At 39.0% G+C, this 14,483-nt stretch overlaps 1 protein-coding gene across 11 annotated transcripts in view; it reads left to right on the forward strand.

The window, feature by feature from the left end:
• The window catches only part of PLCB4 (phospholipase C beta 4), a 460,969-nt gene that overhangs the window by 408,114 nt on the left and 38,372 nt on the right, over positions 1 to 14,483 (forward strand). For all 11 annotated transcript variants that reach the window (XM_070471870.1, XM_070471879.1, XM_070471875.1 and 8 more), the window contains 2 exons: positions 776 to 980; positions 13,773 to 13,861. In XM_070471870.1, coding sequence (XP_070327971.1) covers positions 776 to 980; positions 13,773 to 13,861 — 294 coding nt within the window. The remainder of the gene's footprint in view (positions 1 to 775; positions 981 to 13,772; positions 13,862 to 14,483) is intronic.

Raw genomic sequence — 14,483 nt, forward strand, 5'->3', positions numbered from 1 at the left:
ACTGCTGGGCTCCTCTGTCCATGGAATTTTCCAGGCAAGAATACTGGAGCAGGTTGCCATTTCCTTCTCCAGGGCATCTTTCTGACCCAAGGATCAAACCCACGTCTCTTGAGTCTCCTGCATTGATAGGCAGATTCTTCACTACTATGCCACCTGGGAAGACTCGATGTCCTGGGTATATGTTAATGTTTCTAGCTGTCCCATCTTTATTTAATATCCCAAAATGTGTTAAAAACTGAGGAGCGCAAAGAAAAATAATACAAATTTATATATAAATTGTCTTTTATACATGAGGCATTTCTTCAAAGATACTTTCCATAGTCTCAAACACAGAGCTCGATGTCAGAAGCAGCCCAGTAGTAGACAGACCAAAGGATTTGAAATCAGGTAGCCCAGGATCTAGACCCAGCTGTCACTGACCATCTTTGACGTAAGGGAAAGTCACATTTCCTCTCCAGGTCTCCTGTAGCTCACCCATTATGTAGGTGGGAATGGGGAACGATGGCAAGGGTTGGATTAGCCATCTTTATATCCATTCATTCCATCTAAAATTTTCAGGGAGTGATTTCTAGGAAAGCTGTTCCCATTGTCTTTCTCAGTGTTGTGGGCACTGTAACTTATACAGTATGCTTTAGGAGTGTGAGTTGACCATCAGCTCATTTGCACCGTAAAGGAACCTTCCCGAGCCGTATGAGCATGGTCCAGACTCCTGGCGTTGTGATTCTTGGGAGCTGTGTTCCACAGATCAGTGCCAAGTGTCGTTGTGTGTCTGCAGGTGATCCTTCCCGACCTGGCTGTCTTGAGGATCGCTGTGTATGATGACAACAACAAGCTGATAGGCCAGAGGATTCTGCCCCTGGACGGCCTCCAAGCAGGCTATCGACACGTATCCCTCCGAAATGAGGGCAATAAACCTTTATCGCTGCCAACCATTTTCTGCAATATTGTCCTAAAAACATATGTGCCTGATGGATTCGGAGGTAAGTCAAACTTTTAGGTACAGAATATTTTTGTGTATATGTTTTTCCCCTAAATTTCAAGATTATAAGCTATTTCACCAATGGTTAAAAAAAAAGTCTGTTCCCGCCAATGCTGCCAACCCTGTAGGCTTAAAGAAATCAGGCATAAAGAGTTACCTCAGGTTTCCTAGCAGGAAATGAAAAGGCAAGTCTAGATTACCTTTAAAGTTCTTTATTTAAAAATACTGTCATTTTGTGTTTTTTCAGTTTTCACATGTTTCACATATATGTCTGTGAAGAATGCATTTCTACCATCATTCAAAGGAGGAAAGGTGTGAATAATGTAGAGCCATAGACATCAGTTAGTTTCACTAAAAGGTTTAAATTGAACTCCATTATCAACATTCCTGGACTTTCCCCCAAAATCTGCAGGGTAGTTCAATTTCACAAAAAATTCCCAGTCATCAGTCCATGAAAGACCACCTTCGGTTACACCAAAGACATCAATGAAAGTGAAAGTGAAAATTGCTCCATAATGTCTGACTCTTTGTGACCCCATGAACTTCTCCATGTGACCCCATGGGCCCCATGGAATTCTCCAGGCCAGAATACTGGAGTGGGTACCCTTTCCCTTCTCCAAGGGATCTTCCCAACCAGGGATCGAACCCAGGTCTCCCTCATTGCAGGCAGATTCTTTACCAGCTGAGCCCCCAGGGAAGCCCAAGAAAACTGGAGTGCTTTAACTTTAAGGTCCCTTCTCCAGCAGATCTTCCCAACCCAGGAATTGAACAGGGGTCTCCTGCAATACAGGCGGATTCTTTACCAACTGAACTATCAGGGAAGCCCAAAGTCATCAATGGGAGGAATCAAAAGTTGGACAAAGTCTTAAAGTGAAAATGAAAGTCACTCAGTCATGTCTGACTCTTTGCAACCCCATGGACAGTAGTCCATGGAATTCTCCAGGCAAGAATACTGGAGTGGGTGTCCTTTCTCTTTTCCAGGGGATTTTCCCAACCCAGAGATCGAACCCAGGTCTGCCACATTGCAGGCGGATTCTTTACCAGCTGAGCCCCCAGGGAAGCCCAAAAATACTGGAGTGCTTTAACTTAAGATCCCTTCTCCAGCAGATCTTCCCAACCCAGGGACTGAACCCAGGTATCCCACATTGCAGGCAGATTCTTTACCAACTGAGCTCTGAGGGAAGCCCCAAGTCATAGGATTCTGGTAAACCCACACATTAACTTTTTATAACCCCCAACTGAGCCAAGAACATTAAAGGAAAACAAAGATCCTCCATATTCTCAGAGTGCATTGAATCTTAAAGAAACAATAGTACAGCAAAGTATATCAAATTAACAAGGGTTCAAGTCCTGACTCTCCACTGCTAGCCAGCTGACCTTGAGATAGTGTTATCACCTGTCGTCACCCCCCCACCCCATATTCTGGCCTGTAAAGGTACTAATACTCTTTCCCTCACAGCATCCTCATAATGTGTGCTTATGTGTGTGCACAGGTGTGTGTGGCTCTAAATGCAACTCAGTTTCTGTACTATACTGGTTTGGGGAGCTTTGGGTTATTTTGTTTTGTGTTTTTAATAATGCAGTCTTCTCTGGAGGGCAGAGTTTCTACAACTAATATTCAGTATTAACAACACAATTGTGGGTTCCAAAAGTAAAGTCAGCCATGAGGATTTTTCAATTGCAAAATTGAGAGTAAAGATTCCTTCCTCCTTCCCTTTGTCTTTTCTTTAAAAAGGAAGCCTATTACAGGTTATAACACAGAGTAACAGTTATGAGCACGTGGCAGAGGCTGGGATGGGGTGCTGTGGGCTGGGTGAGCAGGACAGAAAAGAGACATGGGACCTGCGTGGGTGTTGAGCAGCATGTGATGGCCACGGGGCATCAGCAGATGGATTCAGTCTTCTTCCACATATTTGCACTTAGAAAGCAGTGGTGCGTAATACCTAGTACATTTTAAAAATAGTTATATAAATAAATGGAAGACTTAAAGGTTTTGCCTTTACACATGTTACTTTTCAAATGAAACTCTAATTCATTCTAGGGAAATGGGATATTGGAATAAAAAAGGGAAAGAGAACAGTTTTTTGAGCTCCTGCTTTGTGCCAAGTGCTTTACAAAAATGGAGTCCAGAAATGTGAAATTGTTCAGAATGGATGTGAGCATATACAGGTGTATCTGTGTTTAGCATGTAGTTTATGGCTAGTGTCAATATTTATAAGTATTGATTCACATCTTTAAAAATAGTCTTGTAACTATTCTTTCCTAAAGTGTCATTGTAGTATTTCTCTCTGAAGATATTGAAATTTCTGTACTACATTATCTTTGATGGAATTCTGCAGTTGATGTCTTAACCTCAGATTTGATGACAGATTCAAAAACTGTTTATTCAGAATTCTCTGGCCATTTCTCACGTATGTGAAGAAACCAAGGACAGACATTCTGAGGGTTTATTTAAGGCACTTACCTGAAAATAAAAATATGAGAACTTTTTCCAAATGTCCAGTCTTCTTAACATCCTCTTGATTCCCACAGTGTGTTTATATTTCATGTGCTTAACTAACCTCCCACATTCATGTCTGAACATTTATGTGCTGAATAAGCATGCCAGGCTGTCAGTAGACCCCCTGTTCCCTAGGACATTTTCAGTCTTTGCTGATTCTATAGGAAAAAGTTCAAAATGAAATTCTGCACCATTGCACTTCAGCAGTTTCTGGGGGGAAAAAAAGAAAGTGGTCGATAAATATCTCCAGATTTTTATGTAGCTACAGAAAGAAAATATGGATGCCTTCATTTATTCTACTAATGTGTTTAGCAGGTTTTATTCTGTAAAAAGCAATGTAGCTACATATCAGAAAAAAATTCTGATGACATAAAAAATTTTAAAAGGGTCATTCATCCAATGCCCAGAATGAACCCTGTTAACTTATAGGTCTCTACTTCCTATCTCATTATTCTCTTTACTTTTTAAAAAAAAATTGGATCTTACTGTGGTGTCTCATTTACATTCATATTTAAGAGGGAATTTTTTTCATTATTTTTAGAGTATTTTCCCCATTTCTTGACATATTTTTATTGTCTGCTTGAGATTCCATTTTACGTATGCTATAATTTATCATGTTATTAATGTATTGAAGTCAATTCTACTTTTCTTTCTTATGAACAGTATTGCATCTAAGAACCCTAAATGTAAAACTTTGGGAATATTAGTGATTATTTCCTACAGATGAATTCTTTCAAGTGGATTTGTTGCATCAAGAAGTGTATATGTATTTAAAGGTCTAGATTGTTGTTGTTTTTCAGGTACTAAATTGTGACGACTCTTCGTGACCCTATGGGTTGCAGCCTGCCAGGCTCCTCTGTCCTCCGCCATCTCCCAGAGTTTGTTCAAATGCACATCACTGATGTTATCTACCATCTCATCCCCTGCCACCCGCTTCTCCTGTTGCCTTCCATCTTTCCCAGCATCAAGGACTTTTCTAGCGAGTCAGCTCTATGCATCAGGTGGCCAAAGAATTGGAGCATCAGCTTTAGCATCTGTCCTTCCAATGAATATTCAGGGTTGATTTCCTTTAGGATTAACTGGTTTGATGTCTTTGCAGTTCAAGGGACTCTCAAGAATCATCTCCAGCACCATAATTTGAAACCATCAGTTCTTCAGCACTCAGCCTTCTTTATAGTCTGACTCATATCCATACATGTCTGCTGGTAAAACAATACTTTGATTATATGGACCTTTGTCAGCAAAGTGATGTCTGCTTTTTAATACTCTGTCCAGGTTTGTCATAGCTTTGCTTCCAAGAAGCAAGCAAGCATCTTTTAATTTCATGGCTACAGTCACTGTCTGCAGTGATTTTGGAGTTCAAGAAAATGAAATCTGTCACTGCTTCCACTTTTTCCCTATCTATTTGCCATGAAGTGATGGGACTGGATGCCATGATCTTAGTTTTTTGAATGTTGAGTTTTAAGCCAGCTTTATTCCCCACTTCTTTCCAACTCATTGAGAGGCTCTTTATTTCCTCTTTACTTTCTGCCGTTAGAATGGTATCATCTGCATATCTGAGGTTGTTGATATGGCTCTTGGCAATGTTGATTCCAGTTTGTGATTCATCCAGCCTGGCATTTTGCATGATGTACTCTGCATAGACGTTAAGCAGGGTAACAATATATAGCCTTGTCCTACTCCTTTCCCAATTTTGAATCAGTCCATTGTTCCATGTCTGGTTCTAACTGCATCTTAACCTGCATACAGGTTTCTCAGAAGACAAGTGATGTGGTCTGATATTCCCACCTCTTTAAGCATTTTTCACAGTTTGTTGTAATCCACACAGTCAAAGGCTTTAGCATAGTCAATGAAGCAGAAGTAGACATTTTTCTGGAATTGCTTTGCTTTCTCTATGATCCAGTGAATGTTGGCAATTTGTATCTCTGGTTCTTCTTCCTCTTCTAAACTGTACATCTAGAAGTTCTCAGTCAACATACTGTTGAAGCCTAGCTTGAAGGATTTTGAGCATAGTCTTACTAGCAAGTGAAATGTGTGCAGTTGTCCAGTAGTTTGAGCATTCTTTAGCATTACCCTTCTTTGTGATTGGAATGAAAACTGACCTTTTCCAGTCCTTTGGCCACTGCTGAGTTTTCCAAATTTCCTGACATATTGAGTACAGGACTTTAACAGCATCATCTTTTAGGATTTGAAATAGCTCAGCTGGAATTCCATCACCTCCACTAGCTTTGTTCATACTAATAGTAATGCTTCCTAAGGCTCACTTGACTTCACACTCCAGGATGTCTGGCTCTAGGTGAGTGATCACACTATCATGGCTATCTAGGTCATTAAGACTTGTTTTGTATTGTCCTTCTGTGTATTCTTGCCACCTCTTCTTAATCTCTTCTGCTTCTGTTAGGTCTTACCATTTCTGTCCTTTATCGTGCCTATCCTTGCTTTAAATATTCCCTCGATACTCTAATTTTCTTGAAGAGATCTCTAGTCTTTCCCATTCTATTTCTTTGCATTTTGTTCACTTGAAAAGACTTTCTTATCTCACCTTGCTATTTTCTGAAACTCTCCATTCAGATGGGTATATCTTCTTCCCCTTTCTCCCTTCCCTTTTGCTTCTCTTCCTTCCTCAGCTATTTGTAAAGCCTCCTCAGACAACCACTTTGCCTTCTTTCATTTCTTGTTCTCGGGCATGGTTTTGGTCACCACATCCTATAGAATGTTGCAAGCCTTGATCCATAGTTCTTCAGGCACTCTGTCTACCAAATCTAATCCCCTGAATCCATTCATTATCTCCACTATATAATCATATGGGATTTGATTTAGGTCATACCTGAGTAGCCAAGTGGTTTTCCCTATTTTCTTCAAATTAAGCTTGAATTTTGCAGTAAGGTACACATGATCTGAGCCACAGTCAGTTCCAGATCTTGTTTTTACTGTATGTATAGAGCTTCTCCATCTTTGGCGGCAAAGAACATAATCAATCTGATTTTAGTACTGACCATCTGGTGATGTCCATGTGTAGAGTCTTCTTTGTGTTGTTGAAAAAAGTTGTTTGCTATGACCAGCATGTTCTCTTGACAAAACTCTGTTAGCCTTTGCCCTGCTTCATTTTGTACTCCAAGGCCAAACTTGCCTGTTCCTCTGGGTATCTCTTGACTTCATGCTTTTGCTTTCCAGTCCCCTATGATGAAAAGGGCATCTTTTTGGGTGTTAGTTCTAGAAGGTGTGTAGGTCTTTATAGAACCAGTCAACTTCAGCTTCTTCAGCATCAGTGGTGGGAGCATAGACTTGGAGTACTGTGATGTTGAATGGTTTGCCTTGGAAAGGAACTGAGATCATTCTGTCAATTTTTAGTTTGCACCCAAGTACTGCATTTCAGACTCTTTTGTTGACTGTGATGGCTACTCCATTTCCTCTAAGGGATTCTTGCCCACAGTAGTAGTTATAATGGTCATCTGAATTAAAGTCACCCATTCCAGTTGATTTTTGTTCACCAAGTCCTTAAGGTATCAATGTTCAATCTTGCCATGTCCTGCTTAACCATGTACAATTTACCTTGATTCATGGACCTAACATTCCAGGTTCCTATGTAATATTGTTCACAGCTTTAGACTTGACTTTTACCACCAGCCACATCCACAACTGAGCATTATTTCCGCTTTGGCCCAGGCACTTCATTCTTTCTGGAGCTATTAGTAGTAGCCTCTGCTCTTCCCCAGTAGCATATTGAACACTTTCTAACCTGGGGAACTCATCTTCCAGTGTCATGTCTTTTTGCCATTTTGTACCGTTCATGGAGTTCTCACAGCAAAAAGTCTGGAGTGGGTTGCCATCTCCTCCAGTGGACCGCGATTTGTCAGAACTCTTCACCATGATGCATCAGCGCAGGTACCCCTGCATGACCTGGCTCGTAGCTTCCGTGAGTTACTCAAATCCCTTTGCCACACCAGGCTGTGATCCATGAAGGGGATGGAAATGGCCCTCAACCCCAAAAGAGCTGGTATTTTTAAAAAAATACAAATGAGACTTCCGTTAAGACCAGAAGCAAGTGAGAAAAGGCAGATTGATTTATTTTTTAAAAGACAGGTTCCAGAGCTAAGTACCTGGGAAATTTTAGCTCGCTCCTGTGGGTTTGTATGGTTATAACTTGGTGTGCATACACCCCTTCCCTGTTAGATGTTCAGTGTGACTGGTCCCTAGACAAGCCTGTTCACACTCTGTCCTTGCTAATCCACATTTAAAATTAGCTCTTGCTACACCGGCTTGTCCTGTGCAGTAGCCAGGCACAGCATCCCTCCAGTGTGCGGGATGATGCCCCGTGAAATGTCAGATGGGCACCGAAGAAAGGTTCCAGGTTTACTTGAATATGCAACACTTTGATCGAGAACATGTAGCACTCTGGCCAAGAATATGCCAGATTTGTTTAACTGCTGCCTGAAATAATTTTTTTTCCAGGCTGAGGCAAGGAAAAAATGAATAACATTTTCAGAGTTATGCAAGGCTATAGAAGTATGATATATTTGAGGCATGGCTTCTTACTTTCTGGTTATACATCATTTTAAACGTGATAATTAAAATCAGTTTCTTTGATAGGCAATATAAATCGAGTATATATTTGAATGTAAATAATATATGCATATATATTGCCTGTCAAAGAAGGAAACTGATTTTTATATGCCTGTACATATGTGTGTATACACAGCATATATTTAAAACTCAAATGTATATGTCTCTGATCAGAGGAGAAACTGAGATACAATAGAAAAATAATCTAAAAGTGGGTGGGATGGGCGCTGGCTCCCTAATCCTGAGCCCTTTTGTCCTTGGTCAGATAATTTTGGCAAAGCTGTCCCAGGTATGCAGTAGCTGCCTTCTGCCGCCTGCCACCTCATGGTAAAATTATGTGTTACAGAAGTATCTAGTTCACTATTCAAAACTTCCAGGAATGATCACCTGTTTCAAATAACCAGCTAACCTAAGTCTGGCTCAAGCATTTAGCCCTTTTTCAGTCTCCTCTTTATGTCTTGTGATTGAATTTCAACAAGCCTCATATACACTTTGTGTAATTTTGTTGCCATTTGACCATGAACACTGTTGTGCTTAGTCATGTTCAGTGGTGTCGGACTCTGCGACCCCATGGACCTTAGCTTGCCAGGCTCCTCTGTCCATGGGATTCTCCAGGCAAGAATTCTGGAGTGGCTTGCCATGCCCTCCTCCAGGGGAACTTCCCAACCCAAGAATCGACCCAGGTCTCCCACTTTGTAGGCAGATTCTTTATTGCCTGAGCCACCAGGGAAACCAAAGAATACTATTAGACTGAATTTATTATTGAATTCTATTCTATTGCATGTTGTCAGTTTTTTAAATGAATGTGTAACTGCAAATAAGATATCCCATTAAAACTCCAGCAATAAAGCAGAGTTTCAGGATCTGGAGATATAACTTCCCAGCAGTTTCTAAAAGTGTTAATACTGGTAATAGAAAATAGATTTAAGTAATGATATTCATCCAACTAGTGTATAAATCTGAAGCATCTTATTTTGTTGTGTAATTGAGGCTACCTCTACATAAGCCTACAGCAGATGGTGGACCAGGGCCTCTCAGTCAGCTTGTCCATTAGTACAAAATGACATGCGACTTCATTTACAGGATGTTTTGTAACTATATTTTATAAAATTCTAGGTCAGAATTATGTACAATCAGTCCTCCCGGCTGAGGTCAAGACATTGCCACAGTAAACAGGAAGAATACCACAGAATTTAAGTTCACTTTCCCTAAGATGGACTCATGGCCTGACCTGGGAGTGTCCAGAGGCTGATGGGGCACCCTTAACAATGATAAAGCTTTGTGAGCTGAAGCACACATGAAAGATGGACACCCAAGAATTTAAGTAGCAGAGTTTTTATTTCTCAATCTCTTTGGTAAACAGATTTACCACAAACTGGTAGACTTGAAAGAATAGAAACTTACTCTCTCACAGTTCTGGAAGCTAGAAGTTTGAAACCAAGGAGCTGGCAAGGCCATGCTCCCTCTAGAAACCTGAAAAAATCCTTCCTTTTCTCTTCACAGCATCTCATGTTTGCTGCAGTCTGCCTCCACCAAAACCTGGCCTTTCTTCTTTTTATCTCTGTATGTCCTGTTCTCTTCTTATAAATATACTAGTCATGGGATTTAGGACCAGCCCTGATCCAGAATGATCTCATCTCAGTTCTTAACTGATCACATGTGCAAAGACTCTATTAGTTAATAGAATCATAAGTGGATGCTGAATTTTGTGAAAAGTTATTCTGCATCTGTTGAAATGATCATGTTACTTTTATTCTTCAGTTTGTTAATGTAATCCATCATGCTGATTTGCAGATATTGAGCCATCTTTGCATTGTGGGCATAAATCCCAATGATCATGTTATATGATCTTTTCATTGTATTGTTGAATTTGATTTGCTAATATTTTCTTGAAGATTTTTGTATCTGTGTGCCTCAGTGATATTGGCCTATGATCTCCTTTTTTGTGTGATTCTCTGTCTGGTTTCGGTATTAGGGTGAGGCTGGCCTTGTAGAATGAGTTCAGAAATATTCTTCCCTGTGAAATTTTTTGGCTAGTTTGAGAAAAATAGGTGTTGACTCTTCTCTAAATGTTTGGTAGAATTCACCCATGAAGCCCTCTGGTCCTAGACTTTAGTTTGTATGGAGTTTTTTATTATTATTATTGTTATTGATTTCATTGCTAGTAATTGGTTTGTTTACATTTTTTATTTCTTTTTCTTTCAGTCTTGAGAGTTTTCACATTTCTGGAGATTTATTCATTTCTTCTAGGCTGTCCATTTTATTGGTGTGTGTATAGGTGTCCATAGTAATTTCTTGTGATCTTTTGTATTTCTGTGGTGTCACTTATAACTTCTCTTCTTTCATTTTTTATTTTATCTTCTTTCATTTTATTTTTTTTTAAATTATCACTCTTTCTTTTTTTGTGAGTCTGACTTAAGTTTATTTTATTAATCTTTTAAAAGAACCAACTCTTAGCAGATTATACAATGTTAACTAAACCATGTGAAATATGTATTCATATGGAAAAATTTCACAAAAAGGAAAGAAGCTTGGTTAGGATGGAAGAATTATGTATCATTTCATTCTTTAATAATCTGTTTTATTAGTTTTGTATTTAGCTTTAAGTGATCAAGGAATTGTTATTACTACTGGAAGGACTACGAGTTGCCCTTCAAAAATGTCATATGCTTTCTTCAATGATATTGATATATTGATTGTATATCATTAACAATAAGCAAGCATTTATTTTCTAACAAGCCAGTCCCATGGGTCGTCCATTACAGCATGCTGGTGGGAAGACAAGGCAAAGTTGATCCCACATGGGAGCATGTGGGGAGACCACGTCCTATAGATCACAGGAAAGGTGGGCAAGTTCAGGGGGACCATCTGTGCTTTGCTTTGCCCCCTAAGAGTGTGGACTGTGGAAAGAGGAGGCATCTGTGAGTCAGACAAAAACAAGTCCTTGGTGAGTTTAGCACCACAACAAGCAACCAGGCTCTCTCTGCCTCCAAACAATCTGTATGAGGTCATAGCACCTCCTGAACTGTATTCACAAGAATATGTATTCAAGAAAAAGTCATGCCTTAGAGCTAAGTGACATATGAGAAAGTGTTGGAATATGGGACATTTTATAGGATACCTGACCTGTCTCCTCTGTAAGTCTATGCATTAAGAACAATAAATTGTAGAATCCTTTCTAGGTTAAAAAAACATTTAAGAGACATAGGTATCAGAGACATAGTGCAGATTTTGTATCTTGATTGAAACAAACTAATTGTAAATAAGGGGAATTTTTGTTGTTCATTCGCTAAGTCCAACTCTTTGCAACGCCGTGGACTGCAACACACCAGCCCTCTCAGTCTTCCACTATCTTCAGGAGTTTGCTCAAATTCATGTCCATTTAGTCGGTGATGCTATCTAACTATCCCACCCTCTGCCACCCCCTTCTCCTTTTGCCTTCAATCTTTCCCACCATCGGGGTCTTTTCCTGTTAGATAGGCCATGTATTATATCATAGTAAGGAATTAGTGCAAATTTTGTTCATACTGGTAAGGTTGGCCCTGAAAAAAATCTCCCTTCTTATTTAGAGATACAGAAATAATTAGGAGTGAAACATTATGATGTCTGGAGTTTGCCTTAAAATATTTCAGCAGAGAAAAAAGAGAGAAAGAAAAAAAGGAATCTTAGAGAACGGAAGTATGGCAAACTGTTCATAATTGTTGGGACTTTATCATCAATATATGGGGAGTTATTTTATTTGTCTATTTTTGCACACGTTGGAAAATTTCCATGATAAAAGAGTTCCTGTCCTCTGTGTTCAGTCGTGTCTGACTCTTTGCAACCCCTTGGACTGTAGCCTGCCAGCCTCCTCTGTCCTTGGAATTTTCCAGGCAAGAATATTGCATTGGATTGCCATTTCCTTCTTCAGGGTATCTTCCCAACCCAGGGATTGAACCCATGTCTGCAGTATCTCCTGTATTGGCAGGCAGATTCTTTACCATTGGTACCACCAACATAGATAAATACATTCCTTGAATATTACCTTCCAAAAACTTCTGTGATTTTTCCTGAGCAAGCTTTAAGGGCTAATTTGTTAATATTCCCCATTATAAGTCAAAGATTTCTCAGGAGCTATGAGTAATAACTAGAATCAAACCTTTTCATCCACTCCCGACAGGAGGAAAAATTCCATGAAGAGCAATTTGGCAAGGACTCCCAAAAGGAAAAATACCTTTATGCATCATTCTGACTTCCAGAAACTTATTCTATGAGCATAGGCAAAAATATACTATGACATGTTCACAGACATTTCCTGGAGTACTGTTTATAACGTCAGTGAACTGGAAGTATTGGAGTGGTCCATCAAGAAGAAGCTAGTTAGGCAAGTTATGGCCAATCAACAGATGGAATATTTAAGTAGCCCTTAAAAATAATGTAGGAGATCTGTATTGCTGATATGGAAGTGTTTTTAAGACATGTGAAGTTAAACAAAAAAAAACAGGTATAAAAAACTATGAACCTGTAAAGCAATTACCCTCCAATTAAAAATAAATAAAACTTTTTAAAGAGTAAAAAACTCTTTAAAGAAAGATGAAGAAAAATAAGGATAACGTGAAGTTTCAAGTTTGATGCGGCACATACTTTTTCAACTTGGTCATCACAGACAAAAAGGGCAGGGCAGCTGAAGCAGCCCCTGCCCCCACGTCAGGCAGTGACGGAGCTGAGATGAAGCAGGCATGTTGATGTGAACTGCATGAACACTTTAAAATTTTAAAAATAGCATTTCTAGAAAAAAAAAACTACTATGAACCCATTCAAGGTTTTAAAAGATAGAAAGATGTAAGAGGTGGAGAGCAGTAGTTACCTGCTAGATGTGGAATGGGTGGGAGAAAAGACGTTTACTTTTTGTTTTATATATTTGAATGTTTAACTTGTGTGTATACTATTTTCCATTTTAAAAGAGAAAAAAATGTAAGAAAAATTTTAAAAATCATAAGAATGTAATCAGGACGGTGATTCTGCTAGGGGGAAATTTTTTAATGTACAACTTTTTAAAAGTTGTAGGTGTTGTACTGTTTTAAGGTTGTAAAAATAAGGATTCCTTCTATAGTAATGACAAATTATGCAAAATTATGTGAAAGTCTATTTGAAAATACTTGGAACTCTTCTAATGAGGTTATATAAAAGATGAAACTTTGAGTGCAAGTTATAGCAGAGAAAACACTGGAGAAATATTTCTTTCTATCTACATGGAATTAATATTGGCTTTAAAGATGCATTAGCTTCTGTATTTTATAAGACTATGCTGGTGGCATCTACTGTGCTCCAGGTACTTATTCACTGAACATTTCCAGTGCTGCTCCTGCACTGTGAACAGGGTGAGTGCTATCAGTTCTAATTTTCATACAAAGAAACTGAGTCTGGAAGCGTTGATCACCTTATTCAAAGTCACACAAGTTCAGCATTAGACCCCAAAGCCATTCACTTAGCTTGCCTTGTCTCCCTGTCTTCTTTATTTGGGAAAAAATTAGAGGGAAATTAAGAAAATCATCTGGCCTTTTATTCTTGCCCTTCCTTATTTTTGCTTTCAGCAACTAACTTTTTCTAGCCTTGTTTTATGTCCTAGGAGAAGGTACATGACAGAAGGCATTATGGGAGTTGGAGATTATGAGTGGTTTATTAGCTGAATTTTCCTAGGTGTTTCAGTAAAATAGAGAATTCACAGCTCAGTGACTTTTTTCCCTGCAGATATTGTGGATGCTTTATCAGATCCAAAGAAATTTCTTTCCATTACGGAAAAGAGAGCGGATCAAATGAGAGCTATGGGCATTGAAACTGTAAGTAGCAACAGTCAATTAAGACAGGTAGCAATGGCCAATTAAAAATAGCTGAGTTGGGGAAGTTGTCTAACTAATTATAAGAGTAAGACCAAGTCATAAATTAATAGAATAAGTTCAAAAGTGGTTTTTGAAACCGAACTTTCATTTCAACAAAGCAGTTTCAAAAGTCTATGAGGATGTAGCATATTTAATAAAATGTGACCCACTTCATTTCTATGGTTTCACTCACATCTGGGGACCCTGGCCCCATTAGAAATGAAATGGAAACACCCATAATGCTTTTAGGAACATTTAAATATAGGATGCTTTTGTGAGACATTGAAATACCAGTTCACCTAAATCAGTGAATAAATAAAATTGGCATTTACTATTGTTTACTTTTTACTAGCTTTATATGCAACCTTCAATGCCAGTGTACCGTTGTGGTGTTTCATTCCTTGTTTTTCAAGTTCCCCTTACTCCTCAGTTTAGAATGGAAACAGAAATCTCTCCAATAGCTTGAAAAAAGAAGGTATAGCCTGCTTATTACAGAGGAGCTTCACCTGCTTTCTGTGGCTTCCTCTTTTGGCTCAGATCTGAGGAAACCATATGTTTACTCCTGAAGCAAAGATCTATTTAG

Source organism: Odocoileus virginianus, chromosome 9 (genome assembly GCF_023699985.2).
Source record: "Odocoileus virginianus isolate 20LAN1187 ecotype Illinois chromosome 9, Ovbor_1.2, whole genome shotgun sequence".
In the NCBI taxonomy this organism is placed as follows: Eukaryota; Metazoa; Chordata; class Mammalia; order Artiodactyla; family Cervidae; genus Odocoileus; species Odocoileus virginianus.